General features: G+C 40.2%; 1 protein-coding gene across 1 annotated transcript; it reads left to right on the top strand.

Annotated features, from left to right (window-relative positions):
* The first annotated feature begins 43 nt into the window (after positions 1-43).
* On the top strand, positions 44-26153 carry LOC141752299 (sodium/potassium/calcium exchanger 3). Its single transcript, XM_074610124.1, has 17 exons — positions 44-508; positions 9733-9843; positions 16787-16863; positions 17002-17076; positions 17186-17270; positions 17672-17775; positions 17858-17932; positions 18020-18045; positions 19632-19685; positions 19809-19951; positions 20042-20208; positions 20309-20546; positions 20713-20879; positions 21730-21844; positions 21963-22075; positions 22241-22306; positions 23004-26153. The coding sequence occupies exons 1-17, from the start codon at positions 400-402 to the stop codon at positions 23112-23114; spliced, it is 1836 nt and encodes a 611-aa protein (XP_074466225.1). The 5' UTR covers positions 44-399; the 3' UTR covers positions 23115-26153.
* The last annotated feature ends 209 nt before the right edge of the window (positions 26154-26362 follow it).

The raw sequence follows: 26362 nt of genomic DNA, 5'->3' as shown, positions 1-26362 counted from the left end.
CGCCTGGTGGCCACACAGAGGAGGCACACAGCGTGAGCAGAGAGAGAGAGAGAGAGACTCTGCACTTAGAGCTCAGAGCATGTCGCCTCCTGTTGCTGCGCCTCACTGTGGGATCTGCTGTCGACCTTTCAGACTGAACACATGAACGCAGAGAGCTGCTTCTACGCGTCTCCTCGCTATGTGCAACCTGGAGGTTTGGAAGACTGAACCAGCTCAGTGTCTGCTCTGAGTCTGCAGGAGAGAGGAGAGGAGGTGGTGGGATTTTTCTTGACCCAACTTGGCAGAGAAGTCGTGTTTTGCTGCCTCTGGAGCTTGTTTGTTTTGCAGAGAAAGTGTGAAACAAGTGTCAGAAAGGAGAGCAACAGATGTTTTTTGGTGGATAATGTGGCCGGCTGAGGAATGAGAGCAGCAGCAGCAGCGAGGCACCGGCGGCCCTTCCAGCGGTTCTGCTGCTGTGCAGTCGGGCTGGTCGCAGTCATCTGGCTCGCACAGGTCATCCAGGCACCAGGTGAGACCTTAATATAGACACACAGCCTGCAAGCGCCTGCGTGCATGCACACTTAATTGTAATCCAAGGGACATTATTAGATGGTCTGCACACTGGACAACTATTATTAACATCAATACATGAATAGTGTAGAACGTGCTGCACTAGTAGCTTATGCAATGTGTGCACAATGTTAATGAAATTTATATGAATTTAAAGTATTACATCAATACATGAATAGTGTAGAACATGCTGCACTAGTAGCTTATGCAATGTGTGCACAATGTTATTGAAATTGATATGAATTTAAAGTATTACATCAATACATGAATAGTGTAGAACATGCTGCACTTACTGATTAATTGCTTATACAATGTGTGCACAATATTATTGAATTATGTATGCATTTAAAGATGATGTTTTGCAGAGAAATGAAGCTTACATTTTAGATTGATGCTAGACCTAAAGTTGTATTTCCTGTATTAAAATAAAACATTAAAGGATCCAATCATAAGGAAAGGAAATTATACAATACTTTTTTCCCTTACAAATTATAAAACCGATCCATATAAAATGGTTATTGTCTCCATACAGAGCTACATTATTAACATCAGTAGATGAATAGTGTAGAACATGCTGCACTAGTAGCTTATACAATATGTGCACAATGTTATTGAATTTTATATGAATTTAAAGATGATGTTTTGCCCTGAAGAGAGAGCTCTCATTTAAGATTGATGCTAATTTATATTTCCTGTATTAATATAAAACATTAAAGGATCCAATCAAAAGGAAAGGAAAATGTAAAAAAAAATATTTTACTTTTACAAATTATAAAACAGATCCATATATTATTATCATATTATTGTCTCCATACAGAGCTACATTTGTTAAACTAGTAGAAAATGCTGCATTATCCATGTATTCAGAGCACAACGTGTAGTGCTTTGTCTTCATGTGGAGCAGATCCAATCCCCCCCTCCTCCCTCCTCTTATCCATTGATCTAAAAGTCTTCTTTTATATGAATCAAAATATGAATAACATTACATAGAAATATTACTGTAGACATGTGCTGCATTCTCCATCAAAATGTATTCAAGCAGAGTTAAAAATAGATATTATTATAACATTTGATTGACATAAGAAAGAACGCAGGTGCAGAAGTTGAAACGGCAACGCGTTATCTTCATACTAACAAACCGTGCTGCATGTCAGGCAGCTGGATCCCAGATCTAAATATTTAAATCTTCATTAGTTCAGCAGTTTCTAACCGTCTTTCCCTCTCTGGCCATGATGTACTCCGCTCACACTGCAGGAAGGTGACAGTTTGTTGATTACATAAAGCAAACAGAATTTGTGGCATGTGTAAATCCAATCATTGGGGATAAGTTCAGTTACAGGTTGTTACAGACTGACCGTGGTTATTTCATCTTCATCTCAGATACTGTACAGTATATGACATGGGCATGTTAAGGATTTATTTTTTGTGTCGTATCCCTAAATAGACTGCCTGCGCTGTTAATTTCTGCCTTTTCCCAGGTTGTCACTGTCGCTAAGAATGTTTTTCTTTGCCTAAATAGATTGTTGTTAAATATAACACCACACCTCTGATTGACACCCACCTCTTCTTCACTACACTCCTTTCTCCATAAAATTATCAACCTCTATAACATTATGCAAAGTTGCGTCAGTATCCATTAATGGCTAAAATGAGCTTATTTGTTAGATGTTATAATGTCTAATTTTGCAGCAGTGCACCTAAAGGCCTCCTAGCTCATTATCCTCTCATCACCTCAGCTGATGTGGTCACACACTGTCACACATACTCATCAGCTGCTTCAGCACCAACAGCGTCATTCTCCGTAATCCTGTTGGCATTATAACGATATGAATGAGTGAACTTTGTTCTATCAGGAGTGGTTTTGATTTACATTTAGTTATCACTCTAGTATTAAATGCCGGTCCCTTTCGTGGCAGAGTGTCCCGGTGAATGAGCCGTGTCATTAATATTTATACTTCACCTTTAAATTATGAGTGTGCCATCACCCAGAAGAGGTTTTTTGAACCGAGATCAAGGCCGCTCAACTTAAACCATATAAAAGCACGGGGCAAGGCATGTGGTCTGCTGTTTGTAATGGCGACAGGCAGGTTATACTCTCGCAATGCTTGGAAAATATTACACATACTGTAGCATCCTCAATACCACTGCTTGTAGAACCATTTATGGATGTGCTGATCCAACACTCTGTATGAATATCGGTATGATTCTGGAAAAAAAAAACATTGGATATCGGAAAAATAAGTTACAACACCGACATGATGAAAAATGTATTTGCTATGACGGAGCTGTAAAGGCAAACAATTGCAGAAGGAATAAACAATGGAAGCAATGAATAAATTCAACAAATTGCTGAACCATTTTCCATGTTTGCAAACTGTGGGGTTTTGATGCTCAACTGAACATTTCAAGCCTCTCTAGCCAACATATTGTCTACCAGAGAGCTGTCCCTCGTCTGTACAAAACAAGTGGTGGATTCCTTTCGAAACATAAAACGCAGCAGCAGTGAGTCTAACAGCTGAGACTTAATGACACCCTGTGTGTCCCACGTCATGACTGTCTGACAACACACTGGATAGACTGAAGTTTAGTTTAGCATTGATTGAAAAGGTCAGACAGTTTCGTGGCTTACGCAGGCAGTTTCCATTACGACAAAAATTACTTCCCTTTTTAACAATTTAGTAGATTTTAAACCTGTAATAACTGATTATTTTGGCCACTTGGGGGCTGTGTAAACAAACTGGCATATTATCCTTTCATTATTATCACTTTTAAAGTTGATATCATAGACTGTATATTAGAAGTGGACATAGTCTCCGTGATGTCACCCATTGGTTTGTACATAACAGTATTGAAGCCTCGAGTTCGGCATTTTGGCTGTCGCCATCTAACTAACTAATAAGACATTTTTAGGTGACCAAAAAGGTTACAGTCAACTTTCACACTGAAAACACACTGTGAAAGGGTTAAAGTTGTGAGATGAAAACGTGACCCACTCCCAGACCGGACAACGCCGTGGTAGCGACCTGTCCATCACATCGTAGCCACGCCCTAAAGCATCCACTGCTTTATTGTCGATTTGACTCTAAATGAGACCATAATTTACTAAATGAACATCATGCTGTATTGAAGAAGACTTGAAACTAGCGATTGAGACCATAAACTCATGTTAACAATGTTTACTGAGGTCATAAATCCAGTGAGAAGTAGGGTCATTTTCTCATAGACTTCTATACAATCAGACTTCTTTTTGCAACCAGAGGAGTCGCCCCCTGCTGGCTATTAGATAGCTATAAGTTTAAGGCACTTCTGCATTGGCTTCACTTTTCAGACCCTATAGTTGCCCACTGGTTGATATTGCGAACTTATAAGCAAACAGTTGCTTAGTTACACATCCAGCAGACGCAAAACAACATTAGCATCCTTTGGAGTTGTGGTTTTGTCCTCCTGATGAATGTAAGTCTAATATTCACTGTCCTTTTAGCTCTGTTTTTGGTCTATACCAACTCCTGAGGGAAATATATGACCCTTTTGCTGCTAAATGCTCCCCTATGTTCACCAACTAGTCGCTAACTTTGTCTGCCTGTCATTTGGTGCTGGTCAGGAAGTGTACAGTCAGTTTATCAGCTGAAGCTGCTGCCTGTTATGACAGGAAACAAGGTTGATGAGCGTGGCTTAAACATACTGAAATGGTCCGTAGAGCTGAGGGGAACAGCAGAGTCAGGTCATAATTGTCTGTAGTTCTGACACTATGAGTGACCCCTTTCTATGACTAGTTGTCATGTCTATTGTTAATATATAAATATTGATTATAGACGCTTTTAAAGGTGTTCTATACGATATCCAGAGCATTAATATAGCAGCAAACTATTTGTTATGGAAAGATATAGAAGTAATGTCTACCTGAGCAGAGAATGAAGTCACTGTAATCAGAGCTTTTCTATGATTTGTTGACATAGCCAGGCTGGCTGCGCATGCTTTTAGTGCATATTCGTGCATGTGAGCGTGCCCCACTGGCCGCTGCTCTGCACTGTTCTCATACGGCGGTTACAGCTGATAACGCCGTCCCGACCAACGACACTGCTGCCGAAGCATAGCACCCACCCTCCGGTTCCCCCTCAGGTTAACATTGTTAGCTCTGTCGGCACTGTTGCCGTATTTTCCCTGTTAGCACCGTTAGCTGCGAGCCGCCGGCTCAGCAGTCGCCATGTTCAGAGCCGTGTGGAGGCAATAGAAATGCTCCCAATCTGACATTTAGCACCTTTAAATCACTATTTGTAGAATTTAATAATTTCTGACTTTGGCATTAGGATCCACCCAGAGAGATGACTCATTTATCTAGACACAAAAATGTCAAATGCCATCAGAATAATTGGAAAATTGGTCACATGAAAGTTGTTTTAAGAGGGTAAATAAAGAATTGGATCTCTGTTGACACAATGTTGTATCAGTGTTGGTATCGGAAAAGTTGAATCTAGGATGTTTCCAAAAAGAGAAATGGCCACAAATTAATTGAGAACCGTACAAAGTAAGAAGAAATGACCAATTGTGTAGCCACTTTTGATCACTTAAAGCGGATAACCACGATCAAACTGCAGTCAGTAGCAACCGTTTCAGCCTTTTTACGTCATCATGGGAGAAAACATGCACTCATGACAGAGTCCTGATTTGAGTTTTCCTCCACACTGGAGTTTCTGAACTCGTCTACACTCAGATTTTTATATAACTGTGGTTTTGCTCCCATTCAAAGATCAAATCAGATGTTCATCAGCTCTCTGTTTACTGCAACATGACACTTCCTAAATGTTCAGTCTGAATATCAGAGTGGAGATCCGGAGGGCTGCGCTGTTATCTAAGTGGAAATGGAGCTCAGAGTGTTTGGACTGAATTACAAATATTATTTTTTATAAAGTAATATCCAAAGACTCAGGTTTCAGAGGCAGCCATAATTATCTGCATGGCCACTATTGACGATTGTACGGTCAGAGACATTTACTAACACAGACTGCAGTCCTGTCCTGTGGAGGCAGTGTTTAGGGTAAGACCTGAGGAAGCCGGTCTTTCCAGTCGATGTGGGATTGATGGGATCAAATGTCTTGTTTCTGCTAAAGAAGGAGGCAACACTGGTTTGTCTTTCCTGAATGGAGCAGATGAAGTAAAGTGTAGTGTGTGGCTTTAAACTTACATGTTTTAAATGAAAATGTCGTCTTCCACGTCTCGTAAAAATCGAATCGGTGGCGTTTAATGATTTGCAGCAGTGAGTGACACCGTTTGGTCCGTGTTCAGACAGCATGTGTTGCAACAAGATGAATTCATGCGATTTTGACGTCTTTGTTGCCTTAAGACAAAAACAAAATCATGAATAATTGTCACAACATAAGCATTTGGCTTGGAGGTTCCCCACAGTCTGCTGCATTAGTATACTGATGTGTTAGAGAGAGGAATTATGAATGATGGTATTTACACTTACCTTTCTGCACTCAACCAGCGTGTTTATGTTGAGGCATGTGGCAGCAGGATTAAGATATTTCCATACAAACACCACATTTCATTTTTCATCAGCTTTCACCACTGATCCCTCTGTAACCTCTTTCCTTTATATTCACATTTTAGGCTTTTAGCAGACAGTCTTATCTAGAGGAACAATCACTGTAACAGTAAAGTTAGCTTAAACACCATGGGTCGCCATTATAAGCAACTTCAATGCAAAGTTCAGTGTCAGAGTGGAGACAGTGTGTGAGGTTGTCATCTTTATTACCAATTTAAACACATTTTTATAACTGTAAGCAGTTTTTTTTTTGTTTTCTTACAGCCGAGGTAGGCAACCTTAATGCACTTTTATGAAATGAAACTTTAAGGATTGTTTAGGCTGTCACACTGATCACAAGACGAGAGGAGCCGAGATCTGGGTGGCTCACCACCTCAGCTAAACAGGGAAACACTGTTTAATGTTAGCAACACCAGAACCCTCGAACTTACTGGAAGATATAACGGCTTGGAAAGGAATCAGAGAGTCTTCACTTTTATAATGACAACCGTCTGGCAGACAAGTATCACATTTTCACAGAATTTACGAATGCATGCACAGAGACTAAGGGCTTGAAAGTATTTTTAATTAGTCTATTTATGTTTAGATTAGATTAGTTAAGTAATTACTGTCAGATCAGCCTAAAGTTGCACTTTACATTTTAATCCTGTTGAGAGCAATTGCCTTCTCACTATTAGGGCTGCAACTACCAATTATTTATTTTTTTCTGAAAGAGATTTGTTTCTGAAATAAGAGCTGAAAACATGAGAAAAGACGGTGAACTATGTAGTATTGAATTGTGGAGTTAGACCGTTAAACTGTTTTTCACAATTTTCGTGTTCAAGATCTTTTGGGTGGGCCGGAAACGGCCAGAAATCATGGCTCGATGACACACTGAGTCATCCTCAGCGTAACCCCTCCCCTAACACTATGAACTGTCTCCCTTCACTGTCAAAATGTGATCAATTCAGTCCAATAACATTTGGAAAGTCTAAAAGAGCCCCACAATTGAATTATTTTATCCCCATTCAAGTTTGCGTAGGGCTAAACCGGAAGTTAGCCGGCTCAGCCGGTGGAAGTTTCTGTTAAAACTCTGCTAAAGTAGCGCACAGCAGTGAGATGGCCAACACAAAGTATCGTGTATACTGTAACTGTACATGTAATCAACCTTCACCTGCGATTGGGTGTGGTTTCAGCACCTTAAAGCGCCCCCAGCCTGCTTATTTTTTTCATGATTTTTAAACCTAATTTTATATACATGGCAATTTTTTTAAGCATTCACATTTGGCTGGTGGTTGATAACACACTTTTCTGTGGTGTGGCAAACTCAGAACACATTTATTTTTGCTTTACCCGGACTTTAAAGGAGCTGTAAACAAAATTCAGAGTCTTGGCCGGGATTGCCTGCGCACGACTCTGACGTCACAAGCAAACATGGAGATGGTTGAGTCTGTTCTGAATGTCGTATGTAGCTTCTCTAAAGTTAATCTGTCTATAATTTCTTAGATTAATCGATTAAAAATGTCCATCACAAGTTCCCAGAGCCCAATATGATGTCTTCAATTTGCTTGTTTTGTCCACGAACACTCCAAAACCCAATCAGTCACAATGAAATGAAATAGATAAAATCAGCACATCTTCGTATATGTGAAGCTGGAACCAGAGAATGTTTGCCATCAGTTGTCGGCGATTAATTTTCCGTCAATTTACCGAATCCATTAATCAATTGAACAGACTATTTCAGCACTTGTCACGGTTGTAATATATTTTGTTTGTTAAAATGGTCTTGAGTTAATCAAATCTGAATCCTGAAGAGAAATAGAATTAGCTTCCCGTTTTTATCTCTCTGTTTTTTGATGAAACAAGATGGGGTTTAGGTGCGAGAGACTTCTCCCAGTTATAAGTGTGAATATGGTGCAGAGCCATCTGTGGCAGAAACCCATTTGAATTTCATACGAGTCGAGCTCCTCTTGATGCTTCGACATGAAAGCCTTCACGTCTCATCTCAGCCACGACCGCTGCCCTCGTGAAATGGGCTCATTGAGCTGTACGGTACAAAGGGACACTACAACGTCAGACAATCATGAAATGCATCAGACACTGACACCAAGCTGCTGCCTCTTAAATAAAAGGACAGTGTGTAGTACAGAGCGTAATAATAACCGACCCACTATCTCCTCTGCAATAGTAGAAAGACCTGCGTGGGTGGCGGTGAAGGAAATCTGTATTTCTTTTCCCCGTAGGAGAGATGATGAGACGGATATATCTGTGGGGAGTTCCTCGCCTGTCTGAGTAGTAAAGCCGTAAAAACTGAAACCCACACAGAGATTAGCTATCGAGGAATGAAATGCAGTGCTGAAATGCACACCATAAAGATTTCAGTGCTGATGGCTCAGGACAGCTGACGGCAGCGTGGACTGAATTACTGAACATGCTGTTATCTCCCAGAGCCAGAAACACGAAACTACTGTTGACACAAGAATAGCTCTGGAGACGATTATAGACAAAAAAGTGTCTGTAACAATACTTTGATGCTTTTCTGAGGACAAGTTTTTTTTTTAAACCCCAACTATCAATATAAAGAATAGATTCTTTGGTTATTATAGTTCATTCAGGGGTCAGTTTTGTGATTGTAAACAGCTCCTGGCTGCAATAAATCAAAGTAGAGCTGAAAGAATTAGTTAATTAGTTAATCAACAGAAAATTAATCAACAGCTATTTTGATGATTAATCGCTTTATTAAATAAAAATGTCTATTAAATCACAGCTTCCATTTTCTCACATTTGAAAATTTGCTGCTTTTGGGGTTTTACACTGTAAATCAGACAAAGCAAACAATTGTAGCTCATATTAGTTTTACATGTTATTAGAACTGCAATGTATTTTGTTTAATCATTTGGAAAACAGTGAAAAATGACCATCACAATTTACTAAAGCCCAGTTTGACGTCTTCAAATATCTTGTTTTGTCTGACAAACAGTCCAAAGCCTGAAGATGTTCAGTTTACTTTCATATATAGACAAAAAAAAGAAGCTAATCCTCACATTTTTTCTTGAATAATGACTGAAACAATCAAGCAATTATCAAAATAGATGTCAATTATTTTTCTCTTTCAGCTCTACAATTCATTGACGAAACAATTAATAAAACTAAAGAATAATCCACGTATTTACCAATAGGGCTGGGCAATATGACGATATTTATCGTCAAATAATAGAAAAATATACATTTTTATATGTCGTATAGTCAAAGCCTATATTTCTTTCTTTTTTCTCTATAATTCCACTTAAAACTGTTATGTTCATTTTGCTCTTAAAATGAGAAAATACTCTACTACTTTTCATTTGTCAAGTTTTTAATTAACAGAGGAGTATACAATAATAGGCTTTACTATGTGGTTATTTCATATAGACTATTTATTTATTGAATTACCAGAAAACATGCTATATTGTGATGTATATTGTTATTGAGATAGGAAATGACCTGTATCGTGATAGAAGATTTTGACCTTATCGCCCAGCCCTATTAATACGTAATGAAAACCCTAGTTAGTCCATCCCTAAATCACAACACAGTAGTGTTGTTGGGAGTGTATGAGGTCTTTCAAGTGTATCAGGCTGCTTTTGCACTAACTTGACTCCTGTGTTGTTCCGTAACAGAGACGGAGTCTTCTGGGTTTCGGCCAGGCGTGAACGGTGGGGAGCTGCGATGGACTCGCCGGCTGATGCAGGAGAAGTCGGACAACCAGAGCGAGGATCAGCCCCGAGCAGGTGAGTCACTCTTCTTTACCTGGATAGATGCCGTCTGTTCCTCCAGGTCACACCAGCGAGCAACGCCAGACTGTCTGCAGCACTTCCTTATCGGTCAGCGTATCCAAGCGTGTGTAGTATTATTTCACAATATCAATATGTATTGTGATATTTTACATTTTCTCAACATAGACACATTTTTTATCATTTTTTTAATATATATTTATAGATTTTCTATATTTATATTATATATATTTTGGAGGATGAAGTTTGGTGCTGTTGAACTGTATTGCATCATACAATATAATAATAATGGACAGTAGGTCTATATATTATTGTCATATTGCCCATGCCTAATTGAGTATATACAGTATTTGGAATCACACACACACAGGACCATAAAGGCTGCATGGTTTGCATTGCATTGGTGAAGGACGCTTCATGTTTTGAAAATTTAGGGAAGCTGAAGTTTAGCAACGTTTCTACGTGCATGTGTGGTGCATGCAGGTAAACGAGGAAGGCGGAGTGTGCTAGAGATTTCTGCCTCTCCCCTGCAGGTGAACTGAAAGGTCATGCGGCATTGTGTCAGTTGTCAGGAGTGTGTAGTCGGTGTCAAGTTTGCGCACCGACAGACTCGAGGAGACAGACGGAGCGCACAAGAGGAGGCTGCCAGAGTAAAAGTCAGATTAGATTTTCTAAGGTAGTCTGTCTTTTTGCAGGCGCCAAGTTACCTTCCATTTGCTCCCCGAGTCTGGTTGCACAGATTCAAACCGCTCGTTATTATCACCGAGACAGGCAGCCAATCGAAAGCCATAATCAGACCTCTGTTTCCAGGCTGATTAGCTGGCTGGCTGACATGAGCCGCATTCATCACAGCTGACAGTTTTATTATTAAAAATTCAGATGAGAGAGGAAATCTCTTTATTGTTGTGTGGGGAGTATAGCACGGAGCAGATGAAATAACACGGCTGCACCGTGAAACATCTTCTGCCTTCCTGACAAAATACAATTCTGTACCTTCACATCATTTGCATTTACTCTAAGGCAGTGCTAAAATTAGGCTGCCAGTCACAATGCCGTATTGTACGGAAAAAGCATGGTTATTGTATTCTCAGAGAAATGCATGCAAATCAAGTTATGCTAATAATATACCATGCAAATGGCTTGTTCAGACCACACTCCTAAATACCACCTTAAAATGTGCTGTGCCTACCGAGGGTGTGCAACCTGAAAAAACCTGCACACAATGAATAATTTTAACCTTTTTAAAAATAGATTTGAGTGAAACGCGCTTTCGTGACATCTCCTGCAGGCAAGGATGTCTCAAACTCATCGTCTTCCCAGCACATTTCAAATACATTTAGTCTGTCACAGCAGTTGGGAAAGATCATCATGTCACGGCATCCTAATTTATTTATAAAATGTTTATATAATGTGCATCTGGCTGTTCTTCTGTAAGAAAGGTTTGACTTCAAAATAATTGTACTAAATAGTGCATAGATGTTTATTTTAGAGGTGACTTAAAGCAACATTTTATCACCAAATCTTTAATGTTAAACAGGTATATGACAGACAGTTCTAGCTCCGGGAAAAATAATTCTACAGCTCAGTGACATTTCAAGTAATTCACTGGTTATGTATTTGGAGAGCTTATATTTGAGAGGTTCACGGACTCATCGGGAACAATTGCTCTGGCACTTGTTTTAAATTCACACATTACAAGCACCTCCCTGTCACCGCATGTCCTCTCCTGTGACATTACATTAGAGGTGGTTTTTTATTCCACACTTGAGAGAGGAGATGAGACTCAGTGTCTCTCTGTACCGCTGCTCCATTTGCTCTATTCGGCGATTTGTGTTTTGCTACCCGATAACACACTTAACCTTTTATTGAGTTCCTGGCTGCAAACAGATCTCCCTCATTATCTCTTACAAAGACACCAGCGGGTAGATGCTTCACCGTGGTAATACACTGGAGACGAGCAGTCTGAACAAAGGGCTGGACAGGTAGTATAAGACACACCAGTGAGCGCGGCTCCAGGCTCAGGTTGCCGCCCTCTTCCTCAGCAGGCCGTCTGACAGTGATTGCATAATCTGTAGTGTGATTAAAAAGCCTGCCCTGGACCTCGGAGGGATATTATCTTGGGGATTGCACAGCAACGTCCAGCCCCAGGCTCTCTTTCTCTCTTTTTCATCCCTGCGCTGCTTAACAAGATGGAGACGGTGCGACCCGCCTTCAGCTGACAAGCCTCGGAGACCGTTGTTGCTAGGCAACTGAATGCTAAATTTTGAAACCCAGACAATTCTGTCTTTCAAGTCATTAAAAGTCCAAAGAACTAAAAATAGACCGCGAGGAGAGGGGGTGGGGGCGTATCTAAATTATGTAAATGAAGTGAATGGCTCATACTTGTGTGTGTGTGTGTGTGTGTGTGTGTGTGTGTGTGTGTGTGTGTGTGTGTGTGTGTGTGTGTGTGTGTGTGTGTGTGTGTGTGTCGTCGAGGCTTGTTATGTTGTTTATTTTGGCAAGCGACGGTCAGCTGAGAATAGTATTTTTCCACAGCCGTGTTTCAGGGCTTTTTGGGGGAAGAGTTGAGAAAGAGAAACTGGCAGATAATCTAACAGAAATTGTCTCCCAATGTTCTTGGACTTTTATCAGGGCAGTCAGATTATGGATGGCACACAAAGCAAACAGCAGATAATGCGACCGTTATTTGTGGGCCAAGTGAAGTTTGGGAAAATTTGAAGCAGAATTCTGTTGGATCCTTTTCACTCCTTTTCACTTTCTGTCCACAAAAAGGACTCAACGTTAAAGAGCAGATGTTAAGACTCATTATAAAACTCCTCTTAAATGTCACTAAAGAGAGGATATTTAGCTTTACGTTTTAGATCCTCACCCACAAAGCTGATGGGGATGATGATGGATGGTGTTGTATGAGCTCCTCTGTCACACCGGTGTAACATGATATTAAGTGTTTTTATTGATAGGCGAGGTGGTTGGTGCGGTTTGAAGCCCTGCTGTCGTTTCATCAGCGTCGCATTCAAACGGCCTCAAAGGAAAGCAAATCAAAGAAGAAATGCATAATTGAATTTACATTACGCACCTGGATGAAATATTTATTTTTTGATTCCTCATGAAAAATGCAGGCTTTTTGCAGAAGTCTGTGTGTGTGTGTGTGTGTGTGTGTGTGTGTGTGTGAGGGTGAGTGCTTTATAACGACGGTTTGGTTGATGCATGATGCGTCGATACCGTAGCTTGACTCCAGGACGCCCTGCAGGCTCTCAGATCGATAACATTTACTCTGCACCGTCCACTGCCCCTCAGAGAGAGCTCCGCTCCACACATCATCACCGCTTTCACTTTGTGGAGAGATTTCACTTCATGTGCCTTCTGAAGCATTTGCTCGGCATTGACCTTATACTTGAAGATCTAATCTGCTGCACAGGCTTTATTGATCTGGACTCATATACTGTATATATATATATATATATATATTTAAGAAAGGATCTGTCATCTGTACTCTGTGTAACATCTAGTAATCATAACAACAAACATATTTCAGTTTAAAAAACACGGAAAACTGTGCCCCTTTTTGATTGAACTAATATCAACGCTGCATTTGTTATTATTATGTGATCAAAATGACACTGAAATAAAGCAGTAGCTGGTTAATGTCTTGCTGCGGTTTGAAATGGCCAACAGTGTTTTATGATTGCTATAAATGCTCTAGTGGATTCAACTAAAAGCTAATAAACTTTTATATGGCAGAGTCAAACACTCTCCGATTGAGAGGCTAAAAGCAGATGCATTAGGGGTAAATTTACGCTTTGCTTCTTGACAAACAGTGTCTCATTTTAACATGTGCCTCCTGGCTTTTATAATGCTGTGGAGTTAATAAATACAATTGTTGTTTAGTGTCCTTTTTTCCATCACTGAAATATTTTCTCTTACGATTTGTCACTGTCTCTTTGTTGCTTTACAGTCAGCATGAATATCTGCTAGTTAACAGGTAGACAATAAGTAAGGCCAGCATGAAGTTTTAGATATCACAGCAAAATGACTAGTAAGTTTATGACGCACAAGAGATACAGAGTGAAAAGCAAATAACAATTCCATACCCAGCTCTACTCCAGACACCGGGAGTAGCCGGGCCGGCCGCACTTACCTTTTAGTGCGCGTAGTCTCTCTGTTGGCCAGTTAATGGCCGCCACGCTGCACTTCAGCGCTTCTACAGCAGGTACCGCTGATAATGCCATCTCAACCTATGGAGTCGTGGCGGACGCGTAGCGCCCACCCTTCGGTCCCCCCCCCAGGTTAAGTTAAAGTCTATTTTCCGTATTTTTCGTATGCGTTTTTTTGCATTCTGCATAGAGAACCTTAAAGCACCTTAAACACACACAAACTAATGTTGAAAAGATGTCACAAAAAACTGTATTTCCCAAAAGGTTGTTTGGTTATCCTTCAATTTGATCTGTGAAGAGGTATTTTCTAGTCACGATTTCTTACTTATTACTGACAGTCACTTCACATGTAACCTCAAAGCTGACGTTTGAAGAAATCATCACACAACCTCAATATTATGTGAACTTAAGTAATGTTTTTAAATGAATGGAGTTTGAACGTATCTAATGGAAACAAATTGAAATGGAAACATTTCTCCCTTTATCAGTGATTGATAACATACATCAGTGATTCAACCAGCTCATTCAACCTTTGCCCTCTGCCTGTGATGTCCTTTATGTTTTATAGCAGCAGTTTATTAGCAGTAAATGTGTGAATGTGGAGGAAATGTATGGAGCTATAATTTTACACTTGTGGATTATCTTGTCGAGAGCACTTCAGCTTGTGTAGGAATGAAGCACAGACATGTGAGCTGCTGTGAAGTCTGTGACAGACAGAACTGGATCAGAGTTGTTTTTTGATCATTTTATGATTTCTGGAATTAGAACGACACGGAGCACAGAGAGAAAGAGGCACTTGTACCAACAGAGCAACAGCACATCAACACTGCAGCTCGACCTCTGATTACAAAACTACTGACTATGTGAAGCCGATTTCACATCTGGCTTAAATCCCTGATTTGGGATGTTGCAGCTGTGCGATCATCTTGAACCCGGGTGCTTCAGTTTGTGGCGTTGTGTTTGTGAAATCACGGCGTAAGAGTTTCGGCAAAGCACATTCCTGTCCAGTAGCCTTCAGTAAACCAGTCAGCTGAGATATGTTGTGTATCTCTGTGCCGTCTCCCCCCCCCCCCTCGCTCTCTCAGACCTCTCCTGAGGGTTTGTAAGGAAAAATAAATATTTTTAGACATTACGATCCAGAGCTGCTGTCACTTCTCTTTTTTTCATTTTTCATAAACCCTAACCATGGGAAACACATATTCACCTCCCCCTTTCTCACTGTTGAGGCAATCGTCTTGCCTTTGGCTTCCTACTGCCACCCGTCAAAAAAAAAAAGCTGCCCCCAGGGAGAGTGTCGCCATAGCAACTGCCTTCACCAGAGCAACTCCTCAAAGCATCCATCTGAGGTACATGTTGCAGCCCTCTGTTTCCACCGACAGAATAACCTGAGAGTTGTTTTGGGGCAAAAAAGAGGGACTGGAAGGCTTCCAGGGCTGTTAGACGGGACACACAGAGAGAGAGAGACAAAGAAGAAGGTGAAAGAATAAAGCCACAGAGAGAGCACAGATGTCCAACAGCTGATCAGCTTGACAGGCCGCTTGAGAAAGACTCATATAGTGCAGCTTCACATTCGGGATGCCTCTCTCGTGCGATAAGATGACACAAAGTTTACATGCTAAGCCTCGGTGATTTAGCGGACGAGCCCAGCCCTGAAATAACAGCTGGCACACAGAAAATAGTCTTTTTCCCCTCTAAGAGAGCCGGAAACGGAGACACTACCAACCTTCAGGAACTCACGTCAACTCTTGTGCATCATTTTCGAGGCCCAGTTTATGTCAAAATAAGCATCCAGGCAGGCGGTGCTGCTCTTTGGCACAGACACAAATGTGTAAACATCGCTGCACAAACATTTACATTTTCTAACTGAACATAGCCAAATTAGTGTCCCCTCCTCCGGACCATATGGCCTCCTCCTCTCACTCTCTTGACACTGCACTGTCAAAGATCATATCTCATATCCCCGATCACAAGGGACCCTCTCTTAATCCATGCAGTCTGTTGTTCAGTTTCCATGCAGCCGCGTTGCATCGTGACGGCTGCACTGTGCTTATTGTGTGCTTGTCGACCCACTGTTGTCTCACACAGCAGAGGAGCTATAAATAGCTCCACGCTCCCCAGTAGTTTAAATTCATCCAGCTCGGCTCAAGTTGTAAATTGGAGCTGCACCACACTCTCGAGGCTTTCTTTTGTAACGTCAGGGGAATAGAGGGAAGCTGGGCCGTCATTATCAGTTTTTTCTTTTCTCTTTTTACACTCGAGGAAGAACAGGAAGCAGCTGCCAGTTTCACTTCCACCTCACTTCCTGTCTCGCTCTTCAGTGCAAGGCAAACACTGCGCCGATATGATGTTGTTGTGGTTTGTACCATGTCTGCAAGAAATGGTGTCAAAAATGAAGACACACAGGGTGATGACACAAAATTGAAATCATGACTTTTGTTCTTTTTATGTTTGAGTTTATTTAGAAATGACTGGATGGAATTAAAGATGATACTGTGTTTTTTTATTTATTTTTTTTAAATGAAGCTTTGTAATTGTACATCAAAAATCAGAAGGAAGCAAAGCACATTATTTAATTTGGTAAAGAATATCTCATAAGCAAGAGGACAATAAGTAAATGATGTAATTTATCCTCTAAATTTACTTTTTATACCTGCTGTGTTTTCACTTTGATTGTCAATCAGCCTTTAGGCCGTTTTCATTTTGTTTGCAGCTTACTGAATATGTCTGTTTTCGAATGGACAAATAAATGAACTGTATGTATATGATCATGTCTGTCCCCCCCGCAGCCATCCACGAGTTTCCACAGGACATCTTTACCAAGGAGCAGAGGAAGAAGGGGGCTGTGTGTCTTCATGCACTCTGTGTGAGTATTTCACACGATATCGCTTGAAATCTGCAGAAGCCGACATATTACAAACTAAATAACTCATTTATTTTATAAAAAGGCAGGGTGTGCATGTGTCCCTCCACTCTCTTATCTGTGCTCAACTGTACTGTCCAGGCCATCTACATGTTCTACGCTCTGGCCATCGTCTGTGACGACTACTTTGTCCCTTCCCTTGAGAAAATATCTGAGGTGAGCGAACGGCACCGGCCGGCCATCACATAACATCTTTCTTAGTTTAACAGATACATGTTTGATTATTCTCATTTTATGCTGAGCTGTTTTTGTATTTATCTTTCAGAACCTGCAGCTCAGTGAAGATGTGGCCGGGGCGACATTTATGGCTGCAGGAAGCTCTGCTCCAGAGCTTTTTACCTCTCTCATTGGTTCGTAGCTCAGCCAATCATGACCGAGTAACAGTTGTGGCAGTTTTAAGGAAGCATGCCAAGATTAGTTTACATGTACTCTCAACATTTTAACAGAGGAATGCTGGAGTTTGAAATAGTATTCACGGCCTCTGCAGTGCCACAATCATCCAGGAGATGTCAGCAGAGTCTAATTCAAAACCTCAAAAAGGGATTTTCCTTATTTTTAGGTTTATTTTCTTGGAGATTAGTGACTAGTGGACTCCAAATACAGAGCAGGATGGCGTGTGTTTCTGTGTATAAATAAGAAATAAGGAGATGACAGACTGCAGGGATTTTATGTAATCTGAATCCAAACAAAGCCAGATACCAAATGCACACATTTGACTTCCTCTCTATCCCTCTGTGTCACCCACCTTCAGGCGTTTTCATCACCAAAGGAGACGTCGGAGTCGGCACGATCGTTGGCTCAGCCGTCTTCAACATCCTGGTCATCATTGGCCTGAGTGGGATCTTTGCAGGCCAGGTGGGAAGAACTTAAAGCCAACATCTTGCACACAGTAGTTCCCGAGTGAATGAACACTGACATTTATAACTTTCCTCCACAGACGGTGGTCCTGACATGGTGGTCCCTTTTTAGAGATTCCTCCTACTACATCCTCGCTGTCCTGACTCTCATCATGGTGAGATGTGCTTTTCGTCAAATCAATCAATTAATCTTTTACACCTCCACATTGTGTTTTGAGGAATCTATTCTCTCCCCTCTTTAGGTTATCTATGATGCCACAGTCGTCTGGTGAGTCCACATACCTTTTCATATGATCACATTTCCTTACCTACACTTGGTATTTGTATTCATACCGACACAGATCTGCAAATTCATCCTCTGGCCCCCCACGCTCTGATTGGTGTCAGCAACCTCGCCCTCAAATGACTGTTATTACAATCATGAAGATTAGGATGTCAACAAGTTCAACAATCAGTGATTGTGGAACTGGTTAAATCAATTTGGTTCCTGAGTCACACTCGACAATAACAATAACATCTGAATATGTATTTCCCGTCTGCTGAGGTGACGAGGAACAAGCTCAGTTTAAAATCGGTGGTAGATGACTTGTCATTTGTATAATTTGTGTGGAGGAGGTATCTGTCATCACACATATTATCAGTGATTCGGAGCATAGCTAGCTGTTAGATAGATTTCTTTTGTTTAGCTTTTCCCTCTCAAACAGGCTCATTTGGTGCTCTTGATGCCTTCTTAGCTGCCTGTCCTGAATGTTTTCCCATCTGTCGACCTGAAGCTCTCCATTGTTGTATGTGTCAGTGGTTTTAATGAAAGGAGTAGATTTATTTGTGGCTTTTAATGTGGGTTGTAGCAGCGGATTCATCAGTGATATATGGCAGGCTGTTTATTGAATCGCAGCGTGACAAGCTAAAGCTGTCCTGGTGTATTTCACCTCGCCACTGTTCGGCTCTCTTTGCCAAATCGCTGCATGCTCCAAATATCTGCGATATGAGTCTGCACACGTGCGGTAGTGGCCATCTAGTGTCTATCCGAGCTTAGTGGAGCAGCCGTTTGCACGAGTTCAGTTGTTGAAGTGTTGATGCATTTTCAGGATGTTGTGAAGTATTTCTCTGTAACATTTATTTCTCATAACTAAATGAGCACTAAAGTTCAGAAAAAAAACATTCTTAGTTATTTTACATCAGTTTATTTTTCACTAATCTGCTTCATCAACACTGAGTGGCTGTGGTTTGACAGTGCTGGCAAGTGGAGAGATGTTTCATGAAAGAAATATATATCTATGTTTCATATAATAGATAAAAGAAATGTTATGCTCTATAATTTAGATCATAGATATTAAAAATGAATTATAATTAATAGCGGTGTAAGAAAATATTGGAAAAAAAAATTGTGATCAGTTCTCAAAAACACTATCGATTTTTAATGAATATATGAAAGTCATATAATGATTTTTAATGTATTCATTTAATGATTACATGCAAAGATGAACTCAGTCAATACTTTATTTCATTTGCAAAGAGATGCTCCCTCTCAAAGTAGTGCCATGATGTTGGATGTTACAGGGACTGTGTTCTGATTGCATAGAAAAAGTAAAAATGTTTACTCTGATTTTATGCATATGGCTCTTAAAATTAGATTAAAAAATCTTACAGTTTAACAATATATCGCAATATATAGAATCGTAACCCCTTGCCAGCCCTAATATTTAACACATTTATATTGATGTAAGGCATTATAGACTGCCATTACAGTATGATTAAAGCAAGACTAAAGGTTAACTTACTATATTATCTATGTTATAGTTGATGTTCACTTACAGTGCAAACACTAACACAAATGTCTGTCTTGCTGTGCAGGTGGGAGTCCTTGCTGCTCATGAGCATGTATGGAGTCTACATTATAATCATGAAGTAAGTTTACCAAAAGACCAAACAGTCATCCCTCCACACCACGTCTGAATTCTCACTGAGGACAAACCGTAATTATGATTATATATGGATGTAAGGAAACGCTATCTGTTTGTTTGGTTGCAGGTTCAACTCCCAGCTTCTGGCGTTTGTGACGCGTCAGCTCAGGAAATCTGGGCCGTGCTGCGTCGGATCAGAGAACCACGGAGACGACAAGATGGCAGAGGATCCCTCTGCTTGCAACACCTCCATGGTGCTTATCAACAAAGGTCAGAAGATGTTTGAATAATCTTCTCTTTGCTGCTGTGAGTCTGTTCTCTCAAAAGGAATGTGTTTAATCTACAACAACCTTTTCACAGGCCACGCCCATGGTCAGGAGGCTCCTCCAGTCATCATGGTGGATGAGCTTCTCATCCTCAACCCCCACAAACTGTCCTTCTCTGACGCTGGCCTGCGTATCATGATCACCCCCCACTTCTCTCCCCGCACCAGGCTCTCCATGGCAGGACGCATGGTCATCAGTGAGGTATTTGACGCACATTACAACGCACATTATAACGCACGTTAGAACGCAATCTCCTCTGAGCTCTACGACAACAAAAACACTTCCCGCTCTCCTCTCACAGAGACAGAGGCTGATCCAGTGTTCGAAGAACCAGCTGGACGGCGAGGCCGGCCCCGGGTCACGACGGGGATCAGCCAGCAACAGCCTGAAGAGGACCGGCTCCTGCAGTCTGGAGAACGGAGGCAAGAAACCTGAGATAGGAGATGCAGAGTCAGGAGACAAGCCGGGGTTGGAGGTGTGCCAGACGGAGGAGGAGGAGGAGGATGACCATGATATTTTCAATCCCGTGCGCATACCAGGTGAGGAAGACTGTTAACAGCCAGAAAGTGCAAGTAAGATTTAACCTGCAACGATTTTGTTTCTGTTGGTTGATGTTGTAGCTAATCTGTGGTTGACAAAGTCCTTAAAATACTAGATTGTCTGGACTACCATGTGCCCTCCTGACCGACTTCCTGCACCTCACAGGTACCTGCTGTGCGCGGGTGAAGTGGGCGATCAAGTGGCCTCTGGGCCTCCTGCTCTACTGCACTGTGCCTAACTGTATTCTGCCACGCTGGCACCGCTGGTTCATGGTCACCTTTGCGGCCTCCACCCTGTGGATCGCCATCTTCTCCTACCTCATGGTGTGGATGGTAAGGAAGCATTACTTAATGCAGTGAAGACAGACCGTGAGCTTCAATTCTGAAACAAAAAAATGACGAAAAACTGTTCAAAGATGCTTCAGGTGGCCGTTTGTCTAATACAGGAGTCTGCAACCTGCGGCTCTGCAGCCACATGCGGCTCTTTAGCTCCTCTCCAGTGGCTCCATGTGGATTTATAAAAATGAAAATGGAAATGAATAACTGTTTTTTGTTTACATTTTCATTTTGATTTATCATTGTTGTAGGTCTATAGTACGACGGTACCACGGAGTATTAGGGCCACATTGAGGAAAATAAATACATCTGAGACTTTGAGAATAAAGTCATAATATAACCAGAATAAAGTCATACATTTATTAAGTAGTAATTTTAAGTGTTATTTTCTTTTTTTCTCGTAAAGTTATGACTTTATTTTCGTAATATTACAACTTTTTATTGTAAAGTTATGACTTTATTCTCGTTATATTACGACTTTTTTTCTCGTAAAGTTATGACTTTATTCTGTAAATCTCAGATTTGTTTTCCCCCTCAATGTGGTCCTAATACTCCGTAGTGCATTTGCATTTTGACCCTCACTGCATTAGACTTATATACTATATGCTTAGACTATAAACTGTGTTCATCACAATGCTTAAATGTTTTGCGACTCCAGACATATTATTTATTTATTTATTTATTGCCTAAAATTTCTCTTTTGATAGTAAAGGTTGCTGATCTAATACAACAATACGGTTAAAGTCTACAGCGTGCCTTGTACTCTTTATTACATTTGAGGATGCACCACCTTAAAATGCTCCCTCTGTGTATACTTGACCCTGATGTGTCCTAATGTTTCTATCAGGTCACCATCATCAGTTACACACTAGACATCCCAGACTACATCATGGGCATAACCTTCCTGGCAGCAGGGACCAGTGTGCCGGACTGCATGGCAAGTCTGATTGTAGCTCGACAAGGTAAAAGAAACCTCGTTATTCTAAATCCCCAACTGCAAGTCTTTTTGCCTATTCTCTCTTCTGTGGTGCGAGTGCTTCAATTCAGCATTTCTCTGTCACTTTTCCCGTCTCTTTTCAGGCATGGGGGACATGGCGGTGTCTAACTCCATAGGAAGCAATATCTTTGACATCCTGCTGGGTTTGGGTTTCCCCTGGGCTTTGCGTACCCTTGTGGTGGAGCACGGATCAACAGTATGCATACTCTTTATCTCCCTACAATACCAATCTCTTTTTTCCTTCTGTCTGTGATTCACTCATGTCTGCATGTGTTTGAGAGGGCTAACGAAACCAAGACTTTGGGTTCTCACTTCTGTCAGGTGGTCATAAAATTGGACACATGCTTTTTTTCCCCCATAGATCTCCATAAATAATAAAGGACTGGTGTATTCTGTGGTCCTGCTGCTGGCATCCGTGTTTCTGACGGTGAGGAAACGTGTTTTAATATCCGTTAAAACAAATCAGTATAGGTGGATTTATTTCAGTTAAAGACATCGTGGACTGTCGCTGTGCAAAGCGTGTTTGATGAAATAACTGAACATGGAAAATGTGGTCGGCTTGCAAGCGAGAATTTATGCAGGGCATTTAACCCTGAAGATCATGTCACTGATTCAGAGTGAAAAGACAAAAAAATAGAAACCGTTTCTAAAGTAATTTGTCTTATATTTGAGGCTTTAAATGATATAAAAAAAATTATTTAAATCCTGTTTTTAGAGGTCTCATATTTTAACATGCAGTTTTCTTTGTGCTACCATACATGTTGAGCTGTTAACAGCTTGTTGCACAAGTAAGTATCCAAAAAGGGATAGGGGAAGGCTTTAAGGGATACTTACAGTACGTACTTATGTACGCTTGTTTAAAATGAATATCCCTTAATATAAAGAATTATTTTAACCCTCAAAAATTGACAACTGCCTCACAAATCCAGTATCAGACTGGCTCTACTACATGTCCCCCCTTGGATTTATCCAAAACAGAATTAATATGTAACAATAGCTTTACCTGCTTCATAATTAATATCCTGGTGTCTCATGTCCCATTGTACAAAACAAACACTTAGTACATAGTTGTTTTCCAGGTGAATCTTTTTGGCTCTTCCTCACCACCGTCTCTCTGCTTTCAGGTGATGAGTGTTCATCTGAACCACTGGAGGCTGGATCGCCGGCTGGGTCTGGGTCTGTTGTTTCTCTATGCCATCTTCCTGCTCTGCTCCATCTTCTTCGGACAGATGTGAGGCCTTAAAGGTCAAAGGTCAACCCTGCTGTCAGACAACATGATGAGTACCTACCTTTCTACCACACGTCCTCTTTCCTGAAGCCAAAAAAAAAAAGAGTGACAGCGTCGTCGTGTTCCTTGTGAGAGTTTCTGTGCACCTCCGTTAGGACTCGCTAGGGTGATGCTATACGCATGCAACTACACAAACACACACTGAAGTCTTTTATCAACAGCACAATTTTGTTCTCCTTTTTGTACAGTGCAGTGTTTGAAAACAGTCTGTAAAGTATCAAATTGGGTGACTTACTAAAATAATGACTGACATGGCAGATGGAAGCAGCAGGCGTGTTGGGCTTTTTCATAACAAATGAAACAGGAAATGGCATCAACTAAAAAAATAATAACGCGGCTCACTAATATTTTGATGATAATTAGATACCATAACTGAGCTTTTCCACCCTATATTGTGTTTTACGCCTGTTTTTTATTTTTGAATATACAAAAATTGATCTCATGGCCTTTCTACTAAGATTATTTGCCAAAGCTTTGAGAGGGATCACTTCCTGCCAAAACTCAGCCAAGTTAGCTTACCAACCAACCAGCCAACTAACTAACAGTGAAAGCAATAAGCCTTTGGACATTTAGATTTACAGTAATTGAAAAAAAACTGTTTCTTCCTGTCACTGCAGCTCTTTTCATCTATTAAATTAATTTATTATATTTTGAACGTTCGTGTTCTGAAAGCTGCTGCAGCCGAGCAAATAATTACAAGATCATAAGTTAGTTGATTTCATCAACAACACAGCAATCAAAGGTCATTTATAATAGAGACGTATATCCATATATTGTCTCCCCATCAGTTCCTGTTGGTGAGGAGTGCTCAGTGGTGTATTTCTCTGGTAACAGTCAAACAGTTTGAGCAGGATGTACACAGGTAGCACACAGCTGCAGATTTAACAGATGTTAGTGAATGGTACTTTAATCTGCCATGTCATGCTTGGACCAATTGTTCAAGATTAAAAAAAAACAACTCAACAGATTAATATCGTCTGTCGGCCTTAGGTTCGGACACCCTTGTATGTTTTGAATGTACAACCTAGCTGACTTTACCATCAGTGTGGACATATTTACATGCATTCAGATGTAGCAGGCGGCACTGAATTACAGCGAAGAACCTCAGAACAGACGGGGAGGTACTTTAGTCCTACGGTAAAAGGACACCACGTATGTGTCAGTAGACTTTTAGAATATCAACATTGAAAATGCACATTGTTGTGACGATATTTTGACGATTTTTGCCTAACTACTTATAAACAAGTATTGGTACAGTTTAATGTACGTAAAGAGATTAACCTAGTGTTACAGTATTTTTAGAGGTCTTATTACTATGAAATCTAATATATATATAATGTACTTCTATGAGTGTCACAAACTTTGATGACTTTGAGTGCAGGTTAGTTGTAATACTTCACATTTAGGTACGACAATCGATGTTTGTATTTGTTTCTTGTACATTTTATGAGATTATTTCACTTTGGTGGAACATTTTCCGTCAGATCAGGACAGAAGCAGCACATTATGTACTCACATATACATGTAGTGTATTGGTGTGTGTGGTTATGGCAAATAATGCTGCATATTCAATATTCGTATATAGCTGCTGCTCCTTTGTCCTATATATGAAAATTAGGAAAGCACAACAGTTTAGACCTTTCAGATTATACGATGCTAAATGTTCCACCAAAGAGAACTAGACAATTTTTTTTGTCTTTTTTTCAAATGGCTGTATAATTATTATTATTATTGTCTACTTGACAACACTTTTTACTGTTTGTAAATGTTATATAATTGGCATAGTTTTACAATAATGAATGTCTGACAGAGACTAGTTTTGTGGTGTTTTTTGATATTTAAAAAAAAAAAAATACATAATATAAGCCTACTTGTGAATTATTGTAAGAGGATGAATGCATATTTTGTGAGTTTGTTTAGTGGAATGTGAAGGCTGTGATGTCAGACTAGCACTTGTTATGAATTCAATTGCAGTCGTGTCTTAAAATCTTTTCAGCACTATAAGATTTTCTTTTATTTCAGTATTGATTCATTGACAACCTTATTTCATGCGAGGGAAGACACCCGTTTACAGGTTTAAATTCAGTTTAAAAATAGATTTTAAAGAATGGCTAGAATAGAAGAAATACCATTTAATTTAAATGAAGTATACATCCCTTTTCCCACTAAATTGTCACATCATCTATCATATTTTCTCTTTAAGCTACAGTTTAAAAGTTACATTTAAACATATTTTATCAGATCTGCTCAAATGTCACGTCTGGAGTTTTTGAACCAGATCGCATCAATGCATCCTTTTTAATGCATAAAAATGGTGCTGAAACAATTAGTTGATTAATCATTTAGTTGATCAGTAGATATTTAATCAACAGCTATTCTGTTAATCAATTAATTGTTTGAGTCTTTGATCATGCAAAAATGTCAATTGCAGCTTCACAAATGTGAGGATTTGCAGCATTTCTCTTTGGGACTAATGACCGATTAATCAATTAGAAAAGTAATCAACGGATGAATCGATGATGAAAATAAGTGTCTGTTCCCTTCTCTTAATTCAGCATTTTTTTAAAAAAAATGTTTCATTCTCTGAGGTAGAAACTGTCTCTGCATATCCTCACTATCTTCACCCTTGTTATACATCCTCAACCATCAGTAACTCATTTGTTTTTGCCAGGAGACGATTTACAGCAGCTTGCGATGCTAATGTGTTTCACTCAGCTGTTGGGAGTCTCTTCCGTAAACTCTTGTGTTCAAATCTAGTAATAATCTCAATGAGCTAGTCACGGCTACTGAGAAACACAACAGCACCAAAGCAAACAGTTGAACTCCAGTACTTGTTGTGGTTTCACAGCACTCAAAGAATGTTCTTTATTCTGCTGTGATGTTGGAAATAGAGGATGTTTTAGAGTTGAAATTTATTGCGTAGAGGTCGTATTGGATCCTAGAAGACTGTTGTATCTTGAGACCAATAAAAAATGTGCAATAACAATATTATTAATCTCCTTCAACCTGTTATTTTCTGTAGGTTGCAGTGAAAGTGGATGTGTGTAGGTGCCTGCAGCTGAATGATAAGAAAGAGGCATCTAATCGGGGTATATGCAGGAATCCTGAAGTAACATTTAATTTAAGACCCGTTCTATACATTTTAAGACCTCATCGCCACATTGAAAAAGATAGTGATTTTGAATTTTTTGTATT

The sequence above is a fragment of the Sebastes fasciatus genome, chromosome 16 (genome assembly GCF_043250625.1).
Source record: "Sebastes fasciatus isolate fSebFas1 chromosome 16, fSebFas1.pri, whole genome shotgun sequence".
Taxonomy (NCBI): Eukaryota; Metazoa; Chordata; class Actinopteri; order Perciformes; family Sebastidae; genus Sebastes; species Sebastes fasciatus.
The sequence above is the reverse complement of the archived record's forward strand: the minus strand, read 5'-3'. Positions and strand labels throughout refer to the sequence as shown.

Coding starts and splice junctions, on each gene's coding strand:
- LOC141752299 (XM_074610124.1), top strand. CDS start 400: ATGAGAGCAGCAGCAGCAGCGAGGCACCGGCGGCCCTTCCAGCGGTTC. Junction 17,271..17,671: donor GCTTTTTACCTCTCTCATTG/GTTCGTAGCTCA, acceptor ACCCACCTTCAG/GCGTTTTCATCACCAAAGGA. Junction 20,880..21,729: donor CCTACCTCATGGTGTGGATG/GTAAGGAAGCAT, acceptor TGTTTCTATCAG/GTCACCATCATCAGTTACAC.